We start from the raw sequence: 24,503 nt of genomic DNA on the forward strand, positions 1-24,503 counted from the left end.
AGAGAGAGAGAGGAGGTGTCGCGCAAACAGGTGTATCCCAAACAGCTAAAGCTGCGCCTTATTTTTTCTAAAGCGCAAACATAATGCCGTGGGTTTAACAAGCCAACACGTTGCCAGACTGAAAGGACTTATTTTCCACAAGGATTGACTTGTACAGTTACAACTTTTCTATACATATATATATATTTATATCCCGGGACTGGACTTTGGAAAGGATCTGGTCCTCAAAGAAAACATCACCAGGGATGATCCAGCAGCGAGAGGCATGAGTGCGCCTCGCTGCTCCACGCCTGCCTGTTATTTCGGATCATATTACCTGGACTGATGAGCTTTATTCCAGCGCTGAAATTGTCCAAACTTGTTCACAGTTAACAGTAACTCCCGGGGAGGATGACATCCCTGCTGAACGGACTCTCTGTGTGTCTCTGCGTCATCTTTGGTAAGGAACAAACTTTCCATGGAGTCTGCGAAAACAGTTGTGTTCTTTTAAGACGTTATAGCGTGTCTGTAGTTTTTCTGTATCTTTTGTCCCATAGTGGCCTTGTTATAAGAACTGTGGTGTGTTACAATATCCCTACGGTGGGCCTGTAGCTTACTATTATAGGCCTGTGCTCATAATGCCAATGCCAACAGTCTGATTGTCTGAGCGTGGTTTGGAAGGACATTTCAAAAAATAAAACAGGCATTTCAAATGCAGTGATAACTTGGTGACCTTCGGTTTCCTGTCAGTATCTCGTGCATACACTCAGTTCTGTTAACTTTGTGCAGGTGGATAGACGGAGCCTGAGCAGGGCTGTTAAAAACACTTGCGGTGCTGTCCGATATTTCAGGAAAAACAGGTTGCTGTTGATCAATTCCCCTCATTGTCTGATTCATAGAAACTGCACGGACCCTCCTAGGTTGCGTGTTTTGATGTGTGTGTGTGTGTGTGTGTGTGTGTGTTGCTTAAGCCCAAATATGTGTGTACATGCGATACTGGCGGCAGACGTTTTTGTACTGTTGAATAACAAAACACACTGCATTACGAACACTTTGTCAGCCTGTTACTTGTTAATATGGAGAAGTCACATTTACTAAAATACTTCTTACACGATCATGAATAAGAGCGTGGAAAAAAGAAAAGTTTTCATTCCCATACATAAAGACAGGGGTGTTATTCCAGTAATGCAGCACAGGCAGATTCCAAAGGGGGCTTAAACCTACACACGCACGCACGCACACGCACGCACACACATACACACAGTCATGGAAAAAAACACACCTGCCTCCACAGCACACTCATCAGGTCTGATGGTAAATGCATGAATCACTTCCAGTCCACTGACACATCTGAACAGATTCTCCCACATCAGGTGCTGAATAAACTGCAGTATGAGAAATTTACTTAATTGGGTCAACACCTGGTTCGACTTATGGTGGCTGTCAAATAAGATTTGCTATTATTTACTGAGGGAATCAAAGTGGCGCAACAGAAACATCTGAAACAATGATGTTTTGAATCAGAAATATATCAACACCATGTGGACAAACTGTGCCGGGATGTTTCATTTATCCCTCTGCCCTTGTAACTTGACTTTCTATGCTTTATCGGCCATGTAGCTGCACAAGGATGGCAACGTCACATCGTCTACTGGTCCAGAATGATTATTTGTGGTGTCTCTACGCTGTTCTTTTCTCTCTCTGCTCTCCCCTCACTCCAACCGGACACAGCCGACCGCCTTTTGGAGGTTTTCTTCTTGTTAAAAGGACATTTTTCCTCACAGCTGTCGCTCATGAACTGTTGAATGGTTGTTGCGTTCCTCTTTATAATGTTGTAAAATGTCAGCACCTAAACTATATTAATTGACTTTTGTTATGATTTGGCGCTATATGAATAAGATTGAATAAAACTGTGTTGAAATTTCTCAACAACTATGACATCAGTTGCCATGACAATTAAGCATTGAGGCTAATAGAGACATTCCTGGTCCACAGAGGATAAATCTTGTGCCTTTTATTCGAGCTCCACTTTGAGGTTGACATTTCTAGTTTTGAGTGACAAGTATTGGATGCTGTGCCTTGAAATGTTGTGTAGAAAGAATGAAAGATAATTGCTTTGGTTGTTGCTCAATTTTCCAAAACTGTACCAGCCTGGTAAAAATGTTCACTCTGCAAACCAAATTAAATTCTAATCAGCCTCATCTGGACTTTGTGTTTAGTGCTAATTACCAAATGTTAACATGCTAAAGTACAATGGTGAATTGCACGTGCTAAAAAAAACAGCCTGAACATTAGCATTTAGCTTGAAGCACTGCTGCGCTTAAGTATAACTTGAATTATTCTTGTAACAATTCTGCCCTTAAAACACGCAACTGGATAATGACTTGAATCGTTTTGATCCTGATATAATATTTAATTAATTTTCCATTTAACAGGTCAAAACTGGATGTTACATGTACAATGGCGAAATTGAAAATTACAGAATGTAATGTAATAAAGCTACCAGTAAAAACAACTTCGACCTGCATTTAACTTTCATTATCTGTTTAAGTGATGAAAACAGCAGCTGCATTGTTCAGCTTACATGCATGTGGTGCGGATGTTGCGAGCTGATATGTCATTAGTGTATGGGAATGATCCGTTTGCTAAACTTAATTTTCCGTCCAAGTTGTTTGTCTTCAGCCTGAACAGGGTCATCACTATCTGGAAGCTGCACTCTCTGAGAGCAAATTAATCATCAGCAACACCAGCCAGGTGCCAGGAGCCGCAACATAATAATAGGTGTCCTTGCATTGGCAGAACTTCCTCAAAACTTCAATTAAATTGTATTTTAGCAGCGTGCGAAGATGAAGATCCTCCTGACAGGTGCAAACAAGATTTCTAACTCGTGCAATCGAACCATTAAATGCAGGTTGCAGGGGTCAACATCTTGTGACTGTGCATTCCCTCGGTGTGCGTGTCTATTATGACACTACAGTAGAAAATACGCTTCCATGCCTAAATCAAACAGATTAGCGAGCATTATCTGCAAACAGGAAGGCAGCAGTGGAGATAAGCAAAAAACACAAGAGATTCCTGCAGACGCTCGGTATTTGCGGTTTGAACCGTGTTGCGGTGTGACAGTGTCACAGACAGAGGCGTCTTTGAATGCTTGTTCAGTCCAGACACTGCAGTAAAGTTTGCTTTGAAGACTTATCTCGAGCAACTAGTTAAGTCACATATCTTCTCTTGTGCTGAGCTTCCATGATAGACAACCTGTTTCCTCTCTCCTCCCTCGTCTCTGTCTTCACGCTGTGTCTTTAAAGCCCATCTGTGTGCCCTTCATTCGTTGGAGTCGGGTCAGTTATTGTTATCTTTACTGTCGTGTTTTCTCTGATTCCTCTTTTAAACCTTAACCCTCGTGTTGTCCTCGGGTCAAAATGTGTTATATTTTTTGGGATCATTGGTCATCATAAAGAAACCCTCACAGCCTCCTTGTCACCAATGATCCCAAAAAATATGAAAATAAAATAGAACTTGGTTGAACACAGCTGCGGGTCATTTTGACCCGAGGACAACACGAGGGTTAAACTTTCTCAATGAAAGGTTCAACTTCCTCACACAAAAAGGACTTGTGAAACTTTGGTCTTGCCACAAACATTCCAAAAAACTCTAATAAAGGAGCAGTTTTGTATTTTAGAAATGTGCTTATTTCTTGGAAACAGTTAGATAAGAAGATTAACAACCTGTCAGACCTTTACAGTAGCTTAGATTAACATAAAGACTGTAAACAGAGGGAAACAGTTAGCCTGGCTTTCTGCAGGTCAAAACGGTGCCCAGCTTATAACCCCATATAGTATTTGCTTACACAAATAGTATATAACATTTTAATTTGTGAGCCTTATGGTGCTTGTGTGGAATTTTGTTACCTTGATATCATTGTTACCTTGCTAGAGCTATATTTACATTTATTGTGACCTTTAATGACTGTTTTAATGATGACAGGGACTAAGGAGGAAGTCGGATAGCTCAGAGTACAGAGACAGTCGGTGTCAGGAGGAGGTTCAGGAGGCTGTAGTGATCGGACGCACGGATTTCATTCAGGAGTCGGCTGTTTGTGTCCCGTGTGAAAAAGTCACTGCTGACTTATTGTAACTTACAGACAGAAGTCAACTTAACGGGATTTGTCCCATGTGTGTGACGTATGAAACCCTGGCTGTCTGATTTTGTGTTTTTGAGACTTTCAGACTGTCACTGCAGTTTCAAGGTGGAAATTCTGAACCATGCCGACTTCTTTCTCTCATGATATGTCCTGTAGCAAAACACTGCAAGGACTTTTACTGGCAGGGGGTTTTAACACAAACCGTGATCTTTCCCTGAACTTAACCAAGTAGTTTTAGTGCCGAAACCCGATCAAACTGTGAGCGTTTCACAGGATTTACCATTTGTTCATTATGGTTTCCATGACAATGGCAGTCCGATCCCCCCCGTCACTGGTACACTCCAAGGATACAAGTCGTTTTTGCAAATGAACATTGTGTCGATTACATATGAGGGCATGTTGGTCTTATAGAGGGTGCTGAAAAACACTGACATGTTATTTTAGGAGTCATAATGTGTCGTTTCGACATGCAGACAGCGATATCAATCTGCTCATCAAACTTCTGGCAAGAAACTGAAGAGCCTATAAGTGTTTCTCCAAATGTTGAACTCTTCCTATAAGATAAATTTGTTCTCAGTAAAACTGTTTAAATTTAGGTACACTGTGTTAGCTGGTTTAATACTGTATGCAGGTCTATTCTTCGTCGCAGCCATTTGGTTTACAGTGAGTAACAATGCCCGTTTGTAGACATGTAAAATTATAATCATATATCAATGAGCTTTTGTTCTCATCCTTTGCCTCAAGAAGCAGTTTTGGAAGTTTGAACACTTCTCACGTTGTTCTGGAAACAAAAATAAAGACCAAATCTTTGCAGTTATTACAGCATTTTCATAAACTTCAGTGATGAAGAAAGATTAAAATGCCAGTGACTTCTTTTTATTCATTCTTACCAATTTCCAGTGACAGCAGCACACGAACAACCTGTGGCTTGAACTTGACCATATTTGTGAATGGAAAGTGAACGGGCCATTGAAATACAGTATTATCTCCTTTCTCTTATAGTGTCTTTTTAAAATGTCAAAAAGAGCATTTTTGGGCTATAAAACGGAGAAATGATTCCCAGAGCTTATCTCTGTGGCTCAGATGGTAGAGCGGGTTGCCCACAAATCAGAAACTTGGCAGTTCAAACCCTGGCTCCTCCTTTCCACATGCCTAAGTGTCCTTGGGCAAGACACTGATCCCCATGTTGCTCCCAATGGTTTACCATTGGTGTGTGAATGTGTTCCTGATGGCGTCAATGGAAAAAAGTGTAAAAGTGCTTTGAGACTGCTATGGTGCTAAAGTAATATATAAATACAGACCATTTACTTTCTAAAGATGTTGTGACTGTAAGTAGTTTAAGGTTTAGACAGTAGTTCAAAGGAGAACTTCAGACCAGCAGACCCGGAGCTGGTATTGAGTGTCAACCTCAGAGTCACTGTAATACACGATCTTTAAGCAGATAGATTTAAGTTTGTATCCTTCTCTTTTAGTGACAGTGATACGGGGAGACTTTGTGGAGCCTCCTTCAGATGATCTCTTACGCTCCCTGGCGGAGGAGGAGACCATCCTGCCGTGTCGCTACCAGCCCACTGGGGACGATGTGGTGATACAGGTCACCTGGTACAAGGAGAACGGAGACGACAAGCAGCAGATCATCACTGCACACCATACCAATGGACAGACAGGTAGGTTGTGGCCTCGCTCTCGTCATCGTCTCTTTATATCATCTGCCGTAAAAGTCTCCTTAAGGATGTCTTCACATTGAATTACCTCTCCTGTCCTCACAGTGAGAAATATTCTCTTTATCACCACTCTCATTCCACAAAGCAGGTTGTCAGTTTCAGTTAACAAGTGTTGGTTGGAGGCTTTGTTTCTCTGCTTGTAGAATATAAATGGCTTTAAGGCAAGTGTTCACAGTCATCTAAAATTAAATTGGACTGTGAGAGACACTGGCAACTTTGCAGTGATATCATCAGACTATTTCAAGAGTGCCAGGACTCTGATCTTAACACTGTTTTTTGTTGCTTGTTATTTGTCGCTGTTAAACCCTTGGTGCCTTGTAATTTGTGGTGATTCCGGAATTGAAGCCTGCACCATTTGTGAGTGTTTGACATATTGGATGAGACTCTTAGTTAAATGTCCAGAATGAAATGTAATTCCAGGCAAGTATGCAGACATGTGTGTGGGACTGGAAGTGACAAAGGAAGCCCTGAGGTCAGCTTCGAAATCACTGGACTTAATTTTTTGTGTCACATCTTTCCTCACGTGCTCCCTAAACCCTCCCTCCGCCTCTCCCTCCCTTCCTCGCTCTTTGTCTGTCTGCAGCATTTGGGTCTTGGTCTCAGCGTTTGCGCTTTAAAAACAACGAACCCACCGTCGACTCGTCTCTGGTCATCATGAACACAGAGGTCTCTGATGAAGGGAAATACATCTGCCGCATCAGCACCTTCCCCTCCGGCAACTTTGACAGAGAGATGTCTCTCATCGTGTGGAGTGAGTCCCTCCCTCTCGACTCTACCACACACTTGAAAAAAATGAAAAAGTGATAATGTGTTGGACTCACAAGGATGGGAATGGATCAGGAAATCAAACAGGCTGTCAACAGGCTGGTAGTTTGCAAATCTGTGCAACATATATACTAAGACATAATTAATTTTACTACTTTGTAGTAGTAAATAATAATGTACATAAAAACAACACCATAAATAATCATTACTTTGTTGGTCAAACAATTATTCAAACAATGTTAAACAATTTTAACACTCCTGATAGGGTAATGATCACAAGCAGATGAAACATTGTGTAAGTTTATACAGCATATTGTTGAGGAATATATTACAGTAATTGTGGTATTTTATTACATTTTTAATCTATTCTCCTTTGTAGCCTTTTCCTTTTTGTATTTTCCAACATTTTTAGATCATCATATATTCAATTATATTCTTTCTATGTATTTAAAAATTGGTATGTGCAGTATGGTGTCAGTCCAACATGTAAAATTCAAGTTTTCTTCAAAACATTCCATGGCACGCTGTAGGGTTCTTAAAAACTGAAATACCTTTATTTTACATGGCAGTATGTATTAAAATGGCCAATGCAGTGTGAACCACACAGGTCTTCATCAGGGTCATCATCAGCAGTAGCTTGCACACCTTTAGTGCTATGTGCTAAGTTACTCTGTTTTTACTTAACCAGGGGGAGTGAAGAGGTCTCAGAGGATTTGATTAAGTCAGTAATATTTTAGTTATAATGAATAGACAAAATGAACGAGTATTTCTCAGTCTACTCATCCTCAAGTGCAGCTTGTTTTAGCTGTCAACCTTTCTTTTCTATGCATGGTTACTTCCGAACATCCCCGCTTGTTTGCTCAGTCTGGGCTTCAGCCTCTGACAACAAGCTTGCTAAATGCAGCAATGTGTCACTCACAAGCAGTCCAACATCAGGATGCAGTGAAATTTTGTTAAGGATCCAGATTAAATTGTATTTTGGTTTGGATTTGGATCAGAATCTGCCTTTTTAGTATGTATGGACTTTAAAAACAAATTAAAAACTGTGGCTGTTGCCATAATAAGAGTAAATCTGGATGGGTTAAAATGGCCTGTTGACAGTCTTTATTGTCAGGTTTGATTACTAATCAGTTATATTTTGACTTATAATAGTATGAAAATTACTTGATAATTTGATTCATGTTTAGACATTGCTGACTAGATTATTTATTCATACTTAAGTAGTTTATTAACCCTGGAAGCCTTCAAATCTGAACTTATTCTCTGTAGTATTAAATATCTAAAATATATATATTTTTTCTTTTGTTCAATTTATTTTAACACTAAATTTAACAGTGAAAAAGGACACCTGTAACATCCTCTTTGTGTGTGTCCTATGTGTACTGCTTTGTGTGTTGACTTGCCATCATTATCTCCTCTCTGATCAAACACTGTGACAATCTCCCCTCCAGCCGCTCCCATTTCCTCCCTGGATCCTGTGGTTCTCGTGGAGGGACACCCTTACGGGCAGGTGGCTTCCTGTCGCTCTGTCGCCCGCCCGCCGCCCCGCCTCTCCTGGGACACCGACCTGAACGGCCAGTTCATCAATCGCTCCTCTGACAACGGGGCGGTGTCCTCGTACTACTCTCTGCATCCCCTGAGGAGCATGAACGGCAAGAAGCCCCCCCCCCCCCCCCCCCCCCCCCCCCCCCCCCCCCCCCCCCCCCCCCCCCCCCCCCCCCCCCCCCCCCCCCCCCCCCCCCCCCCCCCCCCCCCCCCTGGACTGTCTGGTGTGGCATCAGACTTCCGAGAACCCCCGCAGGCTCAGAAACAACCTGGTGGTGCACTGTGAGTAGTCATCAAAATTACACAGTCAATATGCTATCAAATCAAAAGATTAGGCTACTGGGCTGAAAAATGGACACATTCGAAATATGCAACGAGTAAGCACACGTCGATGAAAAGTTTCAACATTATTTTGAAGGTTAAAACATGTTTACTTCCTGTTTTAATCACTGTAAGCACCCCTTCAAAGCTGGAAGAGACTTCATGAGTGCTGGGTCACAACACATTTCACTCCATACAATAATAATTTTAACTTGCAGTATTTCTTTTATACCGAATAATCTTTAATCACCTTAAAGGTGAAAAAAAAACAAAAACAGATGTGGTTCTCTCCTTGATTTCTGTTCTACTGTCAGAACCTAATGCGTGAGCAGTCTTGGCTTACAGGATACCACCAGGGTAATATGAGTTTGAACGTTAGCTGTGTTGATGCATTTTAGTTTTTTTTTTTGTAAAATGTTGCATTTATTAGAAGCTGTGATTCATATCTGCATTGGCTAAACACCTGAAAATTCCACTGTCATCCCTGTACACACCTTTTCTGTCAGAAACAGTATCACTTTTCCCTTCACACCTTAAAGCTGGTCATTGGTTGTTCTTCCTCCCAGTCCCTCCGCATGCAGAGGTGTCTGGCTACACTGGAGACTGGTTTGTGGGTTTGGAGAATGCTGCCCTGAGGTGCACGAGTGGAGGAAACCCCAAACCACACAGTTTCACCTGGATCAGGTACAGTTGGACCCACTTACTTGTCAGGCTGTCTAGTACTCGTGTGACTAACTGTCTGATGTGTCTAGTCATTGTTTTCTTTCCCAGAACTGTCAGAGTCATTAGGCCAATTATGTATCCTGTGATTTCATGTTTGTAAATAAGATGTCTTGTGAGGTTGCAATCAGGTCATTCGCAGGGACCAAAATTAGAAATCAAAGTTACTTTTACTGTTAGTGTTAGCTACTGTTATATACAGTGAATTGCTTATAAATACCAGGATGTTTTGGTGCTATTTCAGTCATGTGACTCTGTGCTTCGGACATAATCAATAATCTTTTAGTTGCCACATTTAGAAGCATTTCAAAATTTACAATCCTGAGATTAAGTCTTTGAAATCCTCAGTAGCAGCCACAGGCACGGTAGTTTTCAGCACGTCACTTAAACACAAAAAGATGGTTTGTTTTTGGCAGACTATTTTGGCTGCAGTTTAATTCACATTTAGACTGTGTGTGTGGGATTGAGTCAAAATGAATCGCAGCATGTGTGTTGATAGCAACAAGCAGCATGTCACCCAGTGTTGCAGTGTCCCACATTGGTTTGTTTTGAATGTTTTTTGGACAACAGTGGAGCTCTATAGCGCAGAGGTGGAAGATCTATCAGGCTCACAATACTTTCAGTAGGATACAGTCATTTGTGGTCTTAATGGGATTTGTTGACAATAAGAAAATTATAGAATGCCACCAGATTTACAGACATTTCAATTACTAGTATATTTCTCTGCCACAGATTTGTTAGTTTTATTATTACTTGCATGCAAACGGCTGAATTCACGGAAAATAAAAAAGCAACCCTGACTTCTTTGATAAATTTGATCACCAACTGCTTGAATAGTTTGTATTTTAGCTGTTTAGGCCGAGCTTAAAGGTACAGAGTGTTTGACCATAAATAGTACTGTGTTTTTATGAGTGGGTCTGTGTTGATGCTTTCCTGCCATCCGATTGATCGACAGTTGGCAACGGTAACTGGCAAGAAACTTAGCAATGCACTCACAAATTGTCATTCAGAAGAAGGCTGCTAGCAAGTAATATATAGATGTAAACAATGCATGATTTGAAATACTAAAAAAAGACTGAAAATATTTAATCAGGGAGAAAATGTGCTCAAGATGAATTTTAGACTTTAATGACATACAATCTGCACTTGAATATACCTTTGTTACAACAAACCAACATAGTGGACCTTTAATTTCTTGAGTCTATTACATTCATTTTAAGTTCAATTAAGTCAGAAAGTTCTATATTATAGTCAATAGATCCTTTGAACAAAGTATTCAGCATTAGTTACTCTTTAGTATTTCCTGATTAGATCTCCATTTGACTAAAATAAATGTGACAGTGTCGTGGGGGAGGATCTCGTCCACATGACTTCACCCAACAAGCCCCGACATTGTCACCCCCTGATTCTGCTGCCTCAGTGGAAACTGACATATTCAAATGTTGCGTGTGTCATTTAAGATGTGGCTCATTGCTGCCGAGCTTTAAAGGCAGACGAGGGTTTGACTCAGCCCGATTTTGCCCGATTTCTTCTGCTTGAGTCACTTGGTGTCATTTGGAAGCCATTCCCTTGGTGCGTTAATATATTCTCAGGGTGTGGTGTGGAGTTTGTCTTGAAAATGTGAGCTGGGTAAAGAATCCAATTATGAGATGTCACAGTTGGGCCTCTGAGGAAGAAATACACACAGAACGGATGTATGTGAGTGTAAAGGAAAAAAGGTTTTGTTTTATTTGAGTAGTTTTTGCCAGATGATGATGATGATGTTGATGTTGATGATGTACTTGTACGTATTACTTGTCAGTAGTCACAAGGACACACCTTGGGAAAGGAGTATTTGTGAGGAAGGCTTAACAGACACACGCCATGCATACAAGCACTCACACACACACACACACACACACACACACACACACACACACACACACACACACACACACACACACACACACACACACACACACACACACACACACAGAACCAAGTCAGCATTCAAAATCTCTTGTTACAATCAATCTCTTATTACTCATGCACACATTTCACATTTTACATTTCACATGAACACGCACGCGCGCATACATACAACGTGCACATACATGCACACACACACACACGCACACACGCGCACACACGCACACTCACACGCACGCACGCACGCACACACACACACACACACACATATATGTGTGGCAGATACAGCAGCGGACAAACCTGTTGGTTTTGTCAGTAAATGGCAGCAGGTGAAGTAATAGCTGGTGTCACAGTGTCATGTTGCGGCTTGTGCTGAGAGCAGACAGATAAGGCAGTTTCACACGAAGGAGGGAGGAGGAAGAGGGGGGTGAGGACAAAAAGGGAAAGGGATGAGCAGAGTGTGGAGGGATGAACCAGTGTGAGAAGGTGTAGGCAGAGGCACAGGAGTGATCTGAGGGGCGCCGAGAGGGGGAAGAGCAAGAATAACGTGTGGATTTGTGAAATGTTATCATAGAGATATGTTGGCTGCATATGTAAAAACAGACAGTTCCTCTTTCCTGTCTAATGATAGTGACTCTGACACAAGTTTACCTTGTGCAATATGTGAATGTGAGTGTACCCTCTGTGAATATAGGAACTGTGGCTGGTTTCAGAACATGCTCCTTAAATATATTTCTGTTGAAATGTAAGTTGTTCACAGGCAGACTTTAAGTTCTGTTCTGTGTGATTAAATCAAATATGTGCAAAACAACAACACAGAGACAACACCCTGAAACATGTTGCTGAAACAGTCAGCCTGACTCACACTGACAGGAAATGCTGTTCATTTGTTTTCCAAAAGATTATTGAAATATAATTGTAAAAGAATTGAAAAACTCAAAGGTGCGTCTTTGCTTCTTTCTCAAAATCCTATGAAAGAAGAAGGAAACTTTATTTTAATATAAAAAGCAGCAATGGGTGTTTAGCAGTCACAAGCACCACCTACAGAAACTTTAGCTTCACCAGGGACTTTACAAAAATTATTATGGGTGAGGGAAGCTCTGAAAAAAAGCGGATAGTGTAGGGATAAGTTTTTTCTTTTTTGCTCAAAGGAGGGTCTTTTGGGATGTTATCTCTCCAGAGAACATGTACTTCACTCTAAAATGTCCCTCTGAGTTACTCTTTGAATGCCCTGTAATGGACATTGTGTTTGTTCTGCCTGCAGAGAGGGTGGAGAGCTGCCCAAAGATGTCGTCCCCCACCCTAACGGAACTCTAACTTTTGGGCGACCCCTGAACTTGTCAGACGGAGGCACCTATCAGTGTGTGGCAACCAATGAAGTGGGAGTCGGGAAGGTGGAGGTGGAGATTACTTTGAGAGGTAGATGACAGCGCTGTCAACACGACAGACTCTCTATAACAATATGAACTGTGAGAATAGATCCATTTTAATCCTGCCTGTTTCCCTCCTGACTTCACAGAAGCTCCCCAGGAGAGGAAAGAGCTTGAAAACCTGCTGATAACGATAGTGGGGGGTGTGGCCGGTGTGCTGCTCATCTTGATGCTCATCATCGTCATCACCGTCACGTGTCACCAGAAGCGCAAAAACAAGAGGCTAAAGAGGGAGCTGACGGAGAGGAAGTATGGGATAGCATGATGTTTAATTAAGATGAGATTAGATGAGATGAAACTTTAATAATCACCGCAGGGCAGATCGAGCTTATAAAAAAAAACAAAAAAAACAAAAAAAACCGAATTAGGGCTATTAAACATATTTGAGCTGACAGTTACAACAAAAGTTGAAAATCCGGTGGATACGTGGCTGCGTGTGTGTGTGTGTGTGGGATATGTAAAACAATAGCATGAAAACTGAATAAAGGATGAAAAAAGATGCAGTATGAAGTATATTAAAGCTTAAACTGCTAAAAAAAAAAAAAAAAAAAAAATACCCACAATTCACAGTGGAACGGTTTCTTTAATCATTTGAATAACATTTTTCTCTCCATCTCTTGTTTCTCACAGGGAGGAAATCACCACTCTCTCCAGGCAAGCTTCTTTCAGGAGAGTGAACTCTATCAGCACAGATGCCAGAGGAGCGGTACTATTACTGAATTATTCTCTTCACGCTCAGCACGCCGTTCCTCTGCAGCGTCACTTTGTGTTTCTCTCCTGTGTCTGCACAACCTGATTCAGGCTGTGAAGCTTGACGCCACTGATCAGAATCAGTAGACCGCTGGTCCCATATGTTTCACACAGTCTTTTATGCAAAGAGTCCTCAGAAATACTACAAATTTCAGTGATTAATAATGAACAAGGCACTCTTTAACTGTTGGCAACAGTCAAATGTCTATCATAAGTCACTGCTTCACACACTTTGTCTTTCTAAAGTAACGAGAGAGCGGTTTTAAAAGTTTGGAAAGTGCACAATGTTTTATGCAGGTTTAGGACTTCGAAAAAATTGGAGTGTGTCCTGGTTTCAAGTCCAAATGCTGATGTTTCCGTGTGTTTCTTTTCACTGCAGACAGAAGAAAACATCCCTCTGAGGGTGGAGGGCACCCTCAGGACCAGCCTGTCTTCCCTCGGGGTCAGTCTACGTATCTATCTAAATCTGCATACAGGGCCGGGGCATGGGACTGAGGCTTTACTGTCAGGATGCCACGCGGCTAAGTTCTGACCTTCAACAATTACAATCTGAATGTAGTGTTTCTCAGATTTTGATAATAACATTAACACATTATATCGCTGAAGACCTTTGAGATACCTTTATGTTCCTTTGTCCTGGGACTTTTGGCTTCTGTGGCTTTTTTAATTTCTTCAAAAATCTCACATTCCTCTCTGTGGGCCCTGAATGATGCTGAAACATGTCTTCTAAATATGAAGCCAGAGACAGCAACTGGTTAGCATAAGCATATTGTTTAGATGCACTGCTGAAAGCTTATGAATTTCAGTTGCTTTTGTATTCTACCATTGTTTTCCCTGGAGTAAAGCTTGAAAAAGAAACAAAATAATAATAACAATAATAATAATAATGGTTTTATTTTATGGGTTCATAATTTCTTAAGACTTTCCTCTGAAGTTTCCTATAAAGATCTGTGAAATTGAATATCAACAATAGAATTTTAGAATTTTGTATTTTGGAAACTATTAGGAATTATTGATAATTGAAGCCCTTGTGATCTTGAGATAATGTTTTTAAACAGGCCTCTATATTCACCGTCTCCATCCAGGCCATAAAATATGTAAGACTGTTTTTTTTAACATGACTCAACAAATCTGTCGACAGAATTGTCAGAAGTCTTTTTTTTCAACAGAAAAATATTCCATGATTTCATCAAGATAATGTCCATCAGTTTCACAAGATGCTTAAAGAAATAGTTGAACATTCTGGGTAATTATTGGTATTCTTGCTGACAGTGTACTCACTTTTACAATGTAAAGCTAACTGCCTGCTGGCTGTAGCTTTAAATTTAGCATACTGATATACAACGTAGGAGTAATACCAATTTTCTCATCAGGAAGAAAGTACATTATCATATTTTACAAAATAATGTCACTATGACTTTGGCCTTATTTAAATAAGAACTCACTTTCAACAGAAAGAAACATGACGTTCTTTGTCTCTTATCAGTAGATCTGTAAATATTCACAAGTGTCTTTTTCCTTTGCTGTTAGGAGCAGGCCTACTGCCGAGACAGCCGATCTACTACCTCAGGTGGGAGGGGAGGAGGTGGAGGAGGGGTACCGTTTGACTACCTGGGCAGACCAGTCCTGTACAACAACTCCCGCAGGGGGAGAGAGAGGACTCTGGATCGAGAGGAAGAGAATCGAATCAGAGTGGAGACCTATGTGAGAAACAGCACCATATCCTTGGTAAGTCATGCATGCGTGTTTTCGGGCATGTCAAAGCTTGATTTCACCAAATCGTGGAATGCTTCTCACCCGGCTCACCGAGCTCTGCATACTTACCTGATGAAGATGATGGAATTAAGAATTGTGTCTGCTCTGCCTTTGCAGCAGGAAACCCGTTTCCACCCTCCTCTCATGCCATCCACCTTCCCTATCGTGCAGTCCACTGAGATCACGAGGCAGCTGAACGGCAGCGCCATCATCCCGGTAGACGGGGGTTCCAGACAGGGAAGTGTCACCAAGAATCACCAGCACCCTCCTGTGACCTGCACCTACCGACCAGTAACTTATGACGAGGATGAAGTGGATGAAGGTTTGGGCGGTCCCGCCAGTCAAGAGCATCCTGATGACCAAGACAGTGAGACCAACAGCTCTCACATGTCTGACGCTCACAGCACACGCTATCAGCAGAGTAATGGCACGCTAAGATCCAAAACCCGGACCAGCTCTCCTCTGGTCAGTCCGCATGCCTCCATCATCCACAAGGCCCAGATCGTGTAGCAAGTGGCAGGGAAATAACGTGAAACTGCAGAGCTGGACTCCGGAGGTGCTTCAGATGTGGATACACGACAGACAATCAGTTTTTGGTCAATACACTGACTGCAACAGTGCATCGTCTCTAACAGAGTGCAATAGAGTCTTGTCTACTCCGAAGCATCCTCTGATTTCTGCCTGGTGTTCGGACATCAAACGTGTGTTGTGTGTTCCCCCCCCAGATTACTAAAGACAGAATCACAAAGTTTCCAGTGCAGCTACTACAGAGTTTAACCCCAGACGATATTCCCTCCTCAGTGTTCACAGAACCGACAGTTGCTCCAACCAGCTGAAGCTGACAGGTGAATGCAGCCGACACACCTCGTGAGGTCATATCGAAAGCACTTCAGGACACGCACGGTAGGGAATCAGGAAATACGGAAGGAGTGTGGGAAAGTTACTAAATCAGAAAAGTTGATTGCAACACATCTATGCTGAGGGTGGATTTTTCAGTGTAAGAGTTAAGCATGCCTGTGTTAGGTTTCCTGACACAACACTGATTGGGACCTCATCCAAACCTTTGGCTTGTTCCTCTCCGGCCACACCTGCAACATGCATACCTCCATACTGCCCTACTGTCCTTGTGTCTTTGCCCAAAGCACAGACAGTTTGGATCAGATAAAAACTTCATACAGCCAAAACATGGTTGAAGTGTCCTACAAATGTAGTGATTGTGAATCTGTACAAATACACATACGATTCACTTACAAAAACTTCTTTGAAATATTTTTGCAATCCAAATCATCAATTATACAGTATATTAGTTGAATGAACTGTATTTTCCTACCACTCCACACATGTTCCCCCTCCTCACCAACCTGACATCCACACCTACGCTACACAGCTATAGCGGACATAATCAATATAAAGGTAACACTTTGTGTATAAAACATGCACAGACACACACGCAATAAACAACTGTATGTCTTCAATACTGATAGAACATGGAGGGAAGCTGTCAAATGTTTGTAAAAATATGTTTTAATTTTGTACTTTACTTTCTTTACTGAATTGATGTGGCTGCTTCTGTAAATACATCTCGATCATTACACTGGAAACCATATAGACTACACAAATCAGTAAGCTGACACAACCTGGACATGCTATTTTACACTTTGGAAAGTTTCCCCTGCCAGGACAATGTCTTTCCAAGGGCAAGTTGACATGAACTGTTACAACGTTTTGATGTTTGTGTCAAAACCAAGCATGTTTTTTTTTTTTTTTTTTTTTTTTTTTTTTTTATCTGTGGAGCGTTGGTTTGATGTTTTTTGTTTAAATATGTTTTGAGTATTGTTGGTTTCTGTTACAGCCCTGATATGGGAAGCAATGTGCCAAAGGGGAAAATGGAAAAAAAACAGTTTTGCTTTTTTAGCACATATGAAGTATTATCTTGTTGTTGTTTTTTTTTACACATACTGTAGAGTTACTTTTATCTGTCCTTCCTGCTGTAAATACTTTTTTGAGACAAAAAGTCAAATGTCACCTGCATGAGGATTAAAAGTATGCTGGGACAGTCTGTGGTAAATTCTAATTGGCACATTATTAGGCACCACCCAATAGGTAATAGCAGACGAATGGCATTGTGTTTAAATGCAGGTTGTATTTGTTGCAGACAGTGCCCCCTAATGTGTACTGCTGGGAAGTGCAGGGACCCGAATGAGCCGACAAACTGTCAAACTACTGGACTATGAAAGACTCTGAATTCCACTGTGATTCTCATGACCTTCCCGGTCATGTGCCTGGAATTTCATTTATTTTGAGGGCTTTGTATGGGTATCAGCTTGTATTGATGGGTTGAAATAAATGTGCATGGTTTTCCTGATATACTAACAGACTGTATAAGTTTGGACTTTTATATACAGTCTACGGTTTGGACACACCTATTCATTCAATAATTATTTCATTAGTTGTACTGTTCCCTATATTGCACAACAATACTAATGACATCAACATTATGAAATAACACATGATGAATTATGGTAACAAAACAAAATGTATTTTAAGGTTTATATTCGTCCATGTGTTCGCTTCCATAACAGCTTTGCACATACTTTGCATCCTCTCAAACAGCTTCATGGGATAAAGTCAACTGTAAACAACAACAACAACAGCAACAAAAACAAAAGCAGTCTTGAAGGAGTCCCCACATGTTTTATCTGGTACGTCCCCCCACACACGCACACACACACACACACACACACACACACACACACACATCACACCTCCTCCTCTATGCATCATTATAGCAACCACACATGCAGAATTCTTCCCCATGTATGCATCTCACAAATATAAAGCAACTGTAACCAAAAATCAAACATTTCTCATCACAAAGTCCAGATTTCCACTGGTCTAATTTCCCCTCCTTGTGTTTCTTGGGTCAAGCAATTCTCTTCTTCTGATTGGTCTTCCTCAGTAGTGGTGTCTTTCTATGACCCTAACTTTGGTTGTAGAATATACAATGCCTTCATCAGAAAAGCTGAAAGACTGCCTTCTTCTGATGCACAGTTGACACTTAGTTTGTTATTTTTAATAAACATATTTATTTAAGAATACGTGTCAACTGAAACAAGATTAGAGCTGCGTCTCAATTTACGCAGGGCCTACCTCTGTTTGTGCACTTACATGTATCACACTTACATATTTGAGCCCTTGCGTAGTATGTGAATTTTGACAGGGTAAAATCGAACACCTTTCTGCACTTACCGAAAATTAACTTAAAAATGAACATGTTAATCGTGCCCCCAGTTTTATACATAACAGACTTACTGATGGGCTTTTATCCAACAACAGTGTACGTGTACTTAGTGAAAAATACACACCTCTGCTACGTCACCACGATGGCAAAACGTGTCTGGATTCATGCACACTTTTTGGATCATTTTGAATACACCATCCGGGCAGTCATAGCACACTGCATAGCTCCATACATGTCAAGTGTAAGTGCACAAATTGAGACAAAGACTCCAAGTGTATGACCGGACGGTGTATGACACGCTAGGGGGCATTTAATCTAGTTGTGTTTTGAAAATTCAGTCACACTGCATTTGGCCGACCAGTGGGCGTAACCATAGACTGTACATAAAATTGGACCTAGCTTCTCGGCCTGACAAGTACGGCCAATGCGGAAGTGCAGTAACACCGAGGAACCTCTCTCACTGCCCCCCCACCACTGGTCCAGCCAAAAATAAAGGGCAGCCTAATAAAACTAGATATTGAAATACAAGTCTGGACATAATGAGTAACGTTACAGGAGACACTTCAGGGCCCCAATAATTAAGGGTTATATTGTGGTTTAGTGCACGAGCCCAGACTTGGGCCCCCCTTGTCTAGAGACCTGTTATGAAAACTAGAGGATTTAAAAAAAAAAAAAATAAATTTTTTTTTAATGTAAATTTACCACAATGCGCGAATGTGTATCTAGTTTACATAACAGTACTGCTTTTATTTTTATTTTATTTTTTAAAATTAATTAATTACTTTTTTTTTTTATAGGATCCTTGACATACGTTTTTGCTACTGTAGTTACAAGTAAATAAAGTAAATAAAGAAATAAATACTGAAAACACATAAATAAAGTCTATTCTGGTGTGTGTGTGTGTGTGTCCCCCCCCCTCCGCCCCCCTCCTTCCCTCGGAAGTATGTAATGAATGAGGTCATGCAGAAGGAGGAAACAGATCGCGACAGCTAAGATGGCGGAGGAGCAGCAGCAGGAATCATCACAGGGAGAGGTGGAGGGTGAGAGAAACGGTTACACCGCACACGATCCGACAAAACGCAGCGCTGGCGAACGAAGCCCGCAAGCGACCCGCGTGTCCGCAAACGCGTCCTCTCCCCCGCGGATCCTCTCTCCTCTCCTCTCTCCCCGAAAAAGGTGGCCGACGTGCGGGAGCAGATGTGTCCGGCAACACGGGCCGGAGCTGCTTCGGCTAACGCTAAGCTAAGCTGCCATTGCTACACAAAGAGAAAAAAAAAAAAAAAAAAAAGCCCCGCTTGTTTTTTAGTTTGGTGACGGGACAACAGTCCGTGACAGTCCCCGAGTTTTGGACTGGAGGAAATGTTGAAAGCACATGCTCCGTCGCTGAATCCGGGACGTCCTCTGCGCTCTCTAAAAACCGTGTTTTTGTTTGTTTTCTTTTTCGCGCAGGTCGAGCTAGCCGTGTTTTAGCTGGCTGTCGTTAGCCGCTGTTGTGGATTAACTTGTGTCCATGTTGTCCCTGCTGTCCCCCCCTCCTGTCCCCCCACTGATCGAGTCCCCCTGGGCGCTTCTGGTGACTGCAGATGTTGAAAACAAAATGTTTCGTTATCAGCATTTTTTTTGTTTTGTTTGTTGTTTGTTGTTGTTACGTTTTGAATTCACGTCCCCCTCTGAATCTTGTTTACGTGAGTTCAGTGGTGTGTGTGTGTCCCCCCCCCCCCACACACACACACCAAACCGGGGACATATAAACACCTCTTTATTGTTCAGAAGACAAATGGACAGATATTTAGAATCCGATGCAGGAGACGAGCACAAACGCATATACTGGACTGATTCACAATATCTGGTGCAAAAAAACAAACAAACAACAACAACAACAAAAAGTACCACCGGGAGCTCCGGCCTGGTCTTTAACCGGGGAAGCCGTTTCTGCAGGAGCTGCTTGTTTTTTTTTTTATGTTCAGGTACCCGTTTTGTAACCTCACCTGTATAGTCGGCGTTACTTCTGCGCACAAAAAACACACACACCGAGTTTCGGTCACGAACGAGTGACGGTTCTTTTCAGTCCGGCTTAAATCGCAATCGCTGTTTCGCACGCTCGCGTCCCAACTACCTACAAACCTTGAAATAGTGCATTTCACTTTTAAGAACGGCGTCCTGGATTGGCGGTCTTCTGCTCGCCTCGCAGTAGTCCCGTACGAGCTCTGCACCGTGACTGCGGTCTACGATTTTGAGCATCTTCTCCCTCAGCCTAATACATCCGTCCTCTAATACATCCCGTCCTCTAATACATCCGTCCTCGTTGTCTTGCAGGAGTGAACTGCCTCGCGTACGACGAGGCCATCATCGCTCAGCAGGACAGGATTCAGCAGGAGGTGAGAAATCACTTTGCGTTTCATTTTGACCGCGAGCAAAGATCGGCCGTCCTTTTTTTTCCTCCTGCCTCCGAGGAGAAGGGGCCGACACGTTTTCACCTTCCGGTCATTTCTTTACACTCCAGAAACGTCAGCGGACGAAAGGGGCGCAGCTGGAAACTTGAAAAAATCATTCCTGAACCCAAAATACTGCGTTTCTTTTGATTGTTTTAAACAGAACTAGAAACTCTTTTGAGTACAGCTTTTCCCCAAAAAAAACAAAACGGTGACGTTGACGTGCGACTTTAAATCCTGTCTGCGCAGCTATGAGCGAATAATGAAATGATCCGTCTCACCAAAACAAATACAGGACGCGCGAAATTGCAGTGGAAGTTCTGTTTCATAAAATGTATACATGTGAGTGTGGCCCTCGACGGGTGAGGACGGCGTGTCCGTGAGTCCAGTTGCTGACGGTGCCAGCATTCATTTTGATTGTGTGTGTTTGTGTGTGTTGTGTGTGTGTGTGTTTGTGTGTGTTTGTGCGGGTGTGCAGATAGCCAACAGTAACCCTTTAGTGTCGGACAGACAGGACCTGTCGGTGCTGCAGAGAGAGTACGCTGACGATGACACAGTTTATCAGCTCAAAATCAAGGTTAGTCAAAACCGCTTCACCTGCTCTCAGGTTACTACGCCCACATCAGGCCACAACTCCCACCTCCGTCCGGGGGGTGGGGTGGGCGCCATTTTATTCAAAGCTCGTCCGCGTCTCGCTTTCCTGAGAACGGCTTGGCGTTCGATTCGGCCGCACGGGATAATACCGTTTCTGATTTGTTTGCAGGACCTACACAAAAAGTACTCGTACATTCGAAAGACGCGACCAGATGGAAACTGTTTCTACCGAGCTTTTGGCTTCGCGCACCTCGAGTCCCTGCTAGATGACAGCAAAGAACTTCAGAAGTAAGTGCCGTGACGGTTGCCGCTTGTGCGATGCCGGCTGTTGGCGTCCAGGCTCGGATTCACACTTCTGTCGTTGTGGACTGTTCAGTTTGTTTCCGCACAAACTCTTGTCCCCGTGGCGGCCGCGCCGGAGGCGGGTTTGTTGGATTTGCTGTTCGAGTCGGGACTCGTGCAGGTCGGAAACGTGTAGAAAGTGTACACGTATGCCGTCACTGAAACACGTAGGTGCTCTGTTGCTGTGGTGTGGGGGCCCGGGGTACCGACCTACGGTGCCTTTCGCAGCAGCGACCAAATCGCTTCGATCACATCGAGCATTCAAAGGAAGTCTTTATCATTCAGTACCAAACCGAGGCTACGTCCCGATTTAGACGTCACGGTTTAAAAAAAAAACAAAAAAAACAACGTTTATGCTGGATTAAGTCCCGTGAGCGTCGGGGAGCCACGCCGTTTCCCGTGCATATGCTCTCTGATTGGGTGGCCGCCCCAGTAAAATAACTGGGTTACAACCGAGGTAAATCTTACACTGCAACGCCTTGTTTCACTCTTTTTTTGAATTTGTTTTTTTTTTTGCCACACCTGTCCCGAGTTGCACTGCAGTAACTTGAGTCTCTTGCGCGTAGTCGCCTTGCTGGCAACAACGAATAACTTTCATATTGTGGTGTTCAGGTGTCAATCTGTACATTTTATTTTCAGCCTGCATGTGCGGAGGGACAGCTACAAATTGTAGCTATAGAAAATAACCTGAAGTTAATTGTACACTCAAAATTACATGACAACTTTAGATTTGTACTATAATCTGTAATTTAATTCTTTTTTTTTTTTGGATAAAATACATTAAAAAAAAAATTGGTAGAGGAAAAAAGTTTTATTTCATGAACACGTCGAGGTGTCAGACTAGTATCCAAAGTGTTGGAGTAAAACCCAGCTGTAGTCGTGGTCCAAAAAAAGCGTCTGCTGTGGTTATTTGTCTGCCTGCGTGTGTCCTTGCTGTTTTTCCGACGCATTTAGAATCTCATAAGCACTTCGGTCCCAGTAATATTCTTTGGGTTATTCAACACGTGTTTTTGTGTCTCCAGGTTCAAAGCTGTTGCGGCTAAAAGTAAACTGGACCTGGTTAACGAAGGCTTCACCGAGTTCACCATCGAAGACTTCCACAATACTGTGAGTTTCCTGCCAAACACTTTTGTCTCACTAATGCAGCAAATAGGAGGACATTATGGCAAAATCCATCACACAACAATAACACCGTTGTCTGTTTTTCTTGGTTGTTTAAATATTTAAAAAAAAAAAACTAAAAAAAAACTTTGCACTATTGTTTAGTTAGTTTTAATTTAATTATTCTATTTCATTTTATTCTATTTTATTGTATATACTGTGCATTTTTATATTTAATATTTTTTTTACTGTTATTTTATTTCTTTCCTGTATCTATAAATGCTGCTGTAGCGAAAGAATTTCCCCTTGGGGATTAATAAAGTAACCATCTATCTATCTATTACTGCTAGGGCATAAAACTGGTCAGTCTCGCAGTATGTACTCTACATCTCGTATCCTGTTGGATTTGGTTGTGAATTATGTTAATCAGAGTTAAAACGTAATTTGCTCGTTGCCTCACCCAAGTTTAGACGAGCACCTGACTTAAAGTACACGACGGACTCGTACACACCGGTGCGATTACGCAGTGATGTAACTGTGTTGTTCCTCCCAGTTCATGGACCTGATCGAACTATGTGAGAAACAACCGAGCCTGCAGGAGCTGCTGAGCTCCTTCAACGACCAGAACGTGTCGGACTACGTGGTCGTGTACCTGCGGCTGCTCACCTCAGGCTACCTGCAGCGAGAGCACGGCTTCTTCCAGCATTTCATCGAGGGAGGACGCTCCGTCAAGGAGTTCTGTCAGCAGGTGGGTTCGTCCCCAAGTAGTCGCGGGAGAAACGCATCTGGGTCGCGTCGTTATTCTGGTGCAAAGGGCAGTTTGAGGGAAAGCTTTTTTTGTTTGTTTTTCCAGGGGAAAAAGGCACCTCCTCGGAAAAGTCACTACACTAGAGAGGTTAGGTGTTCTGGGCATTTGCACACGTATTTCAATATTATATCGGAGGTTGTTACTTTAAAAGTACCCGGCCATCCTCGTGATAAAGACAGAAGGCTAAAATGTGTAATCAAAATGCTTTGTGTCTTAATTGTTTAGGTTTTATAGTGGAAAAACAAACTCACACTTAATGTGCTTTCTTTTTTCTCTTGTACAAGGAAGTAGAGCCAATGTCCAAAGAAAGTGACCACATTCACATCATCGCCTTAGCCCAGGCCCTGGACGTATCGATCCTGGTGGAGTACATGGATAGAGGGGAGGGAGGAACAGTCAATCACCACGTCTTCCCCGAAGGCGGCGACCCACGCATCTTCCTCCTCTATAGACCTGGCCATTACGACATCTTGTACAAATAACACTCCTGGCCGCGGCCCACCTCTTCCTCATCCTCCTCCTCCTCCTCCTCCTCCTGCTGCGCCCTGCAGCAGCGCATTGAAAAATAACTTCAGCAGCCACGTTGATGGAGCGTACATCTGTGTACGAGATTACACTCATGTATTTGAAAAAAAAAAAAAAAAAAAAAAGATAAAATCACGTCACATGCCTCCTTTACCCCCCTCACCCCCCCCCCCCCACCCTCCGAGTTTACCCTCAGTCATCACAAAATGGTTAAATAAAAAAATCTTTGGAAAAATAGAAGTGACTCCAGCCATTTAGAGTTGTACAGGTTTTTTTTTTTTCTTTTGTGGTTGTAAATGTTATCTACTTGCTTTATGTTTGATTCTTTTCCTTTGTTACACTGCGTTTCATTGAGTTTTATTAAAGCGATTTACATCTTAAGTGTCACGTTCTTTTTTTTTTTTTTTTTTAATGAATATTGA

The 24,503-nt window shown here is 42.2% G+C and overlaps 2 protein-coding genes across 2 annotated transcripts; both read left to right on the top strand.

The window, feature by feature from the left end:
- The first annotated feature begins 10 nt into the window (after positions 1-10).
- nectin4a (nectin cell adhesion molecule 4a) lies at positions 11-17,423 on the top strand. Its single transcript, XM_069722766.1, has 12 exons — positions 11-439; positions 5,593-5,787; positions 6,428-6,595; positions 8,061-8,269; positions 8,367-8,436; positions 9,042-9,159; positions 12,368-12,522; positions 12,623-12,782; positions 13,164-13,239; positions 13,663-13,725; positions 14,814-15,011; positions 15,156-17,423. Exons 1-12 carry the CDS (start codon positions 391-393, stop codon positions 15,546-15,548), a joined length of 1,854 nt encoding a protein of 617 aa, XP_069578867.1. The 5' UTR covers positions 11-390; the 3' UTR covers positions 15,549-17,423.
- A 1,801-nt stretch (positions 17,424-19,224) lies between these two features.
- On the top strand, positions 19,225-24,462 carry LOC138635344 (ubiquitin thioesterase OTUB1-like). The gene is made up of 7 exons (XM_069722765.1): positions 19,225-19,319; positions 20,596-20,657; positions 21,190-21,288; positions 21,475-21,593; positions 22,670-22,754; positions 23,302-23,496; positions 23,841-24,462. Exons 1-7 carry the CDS (start codon positions 19,232-19,234, stop codon positions 24,036-24,038), a joined length of 846 nt encoding a protein of 281 aa, XP_069578866.1. The 5' UTR covers positions 19,225-19,231; the 3' UTR covers positions 24,039-24,462.
- The last annotated feature ends 41 nt before the right edge of the window (positions 24,463-24,503 follow it).

Source organism: Brachyistius frenatus, unplaced genomic scaffold, assembly GCF_029030835.1.
Source record: "Brachyistius frenatus isolate BFR_SWC_R1_liver_20210118 unplaced genomic scaffold, ASM2903083v1 Contig_305, whole genome shotgun sequence".
NCBI classification, from domain to species: domain Eukaryota; kingdom Metazoa; phylum Chordata; class Actinopteri; family Embiotocidae; genus Brachyistius; species Brachyistius frenatus.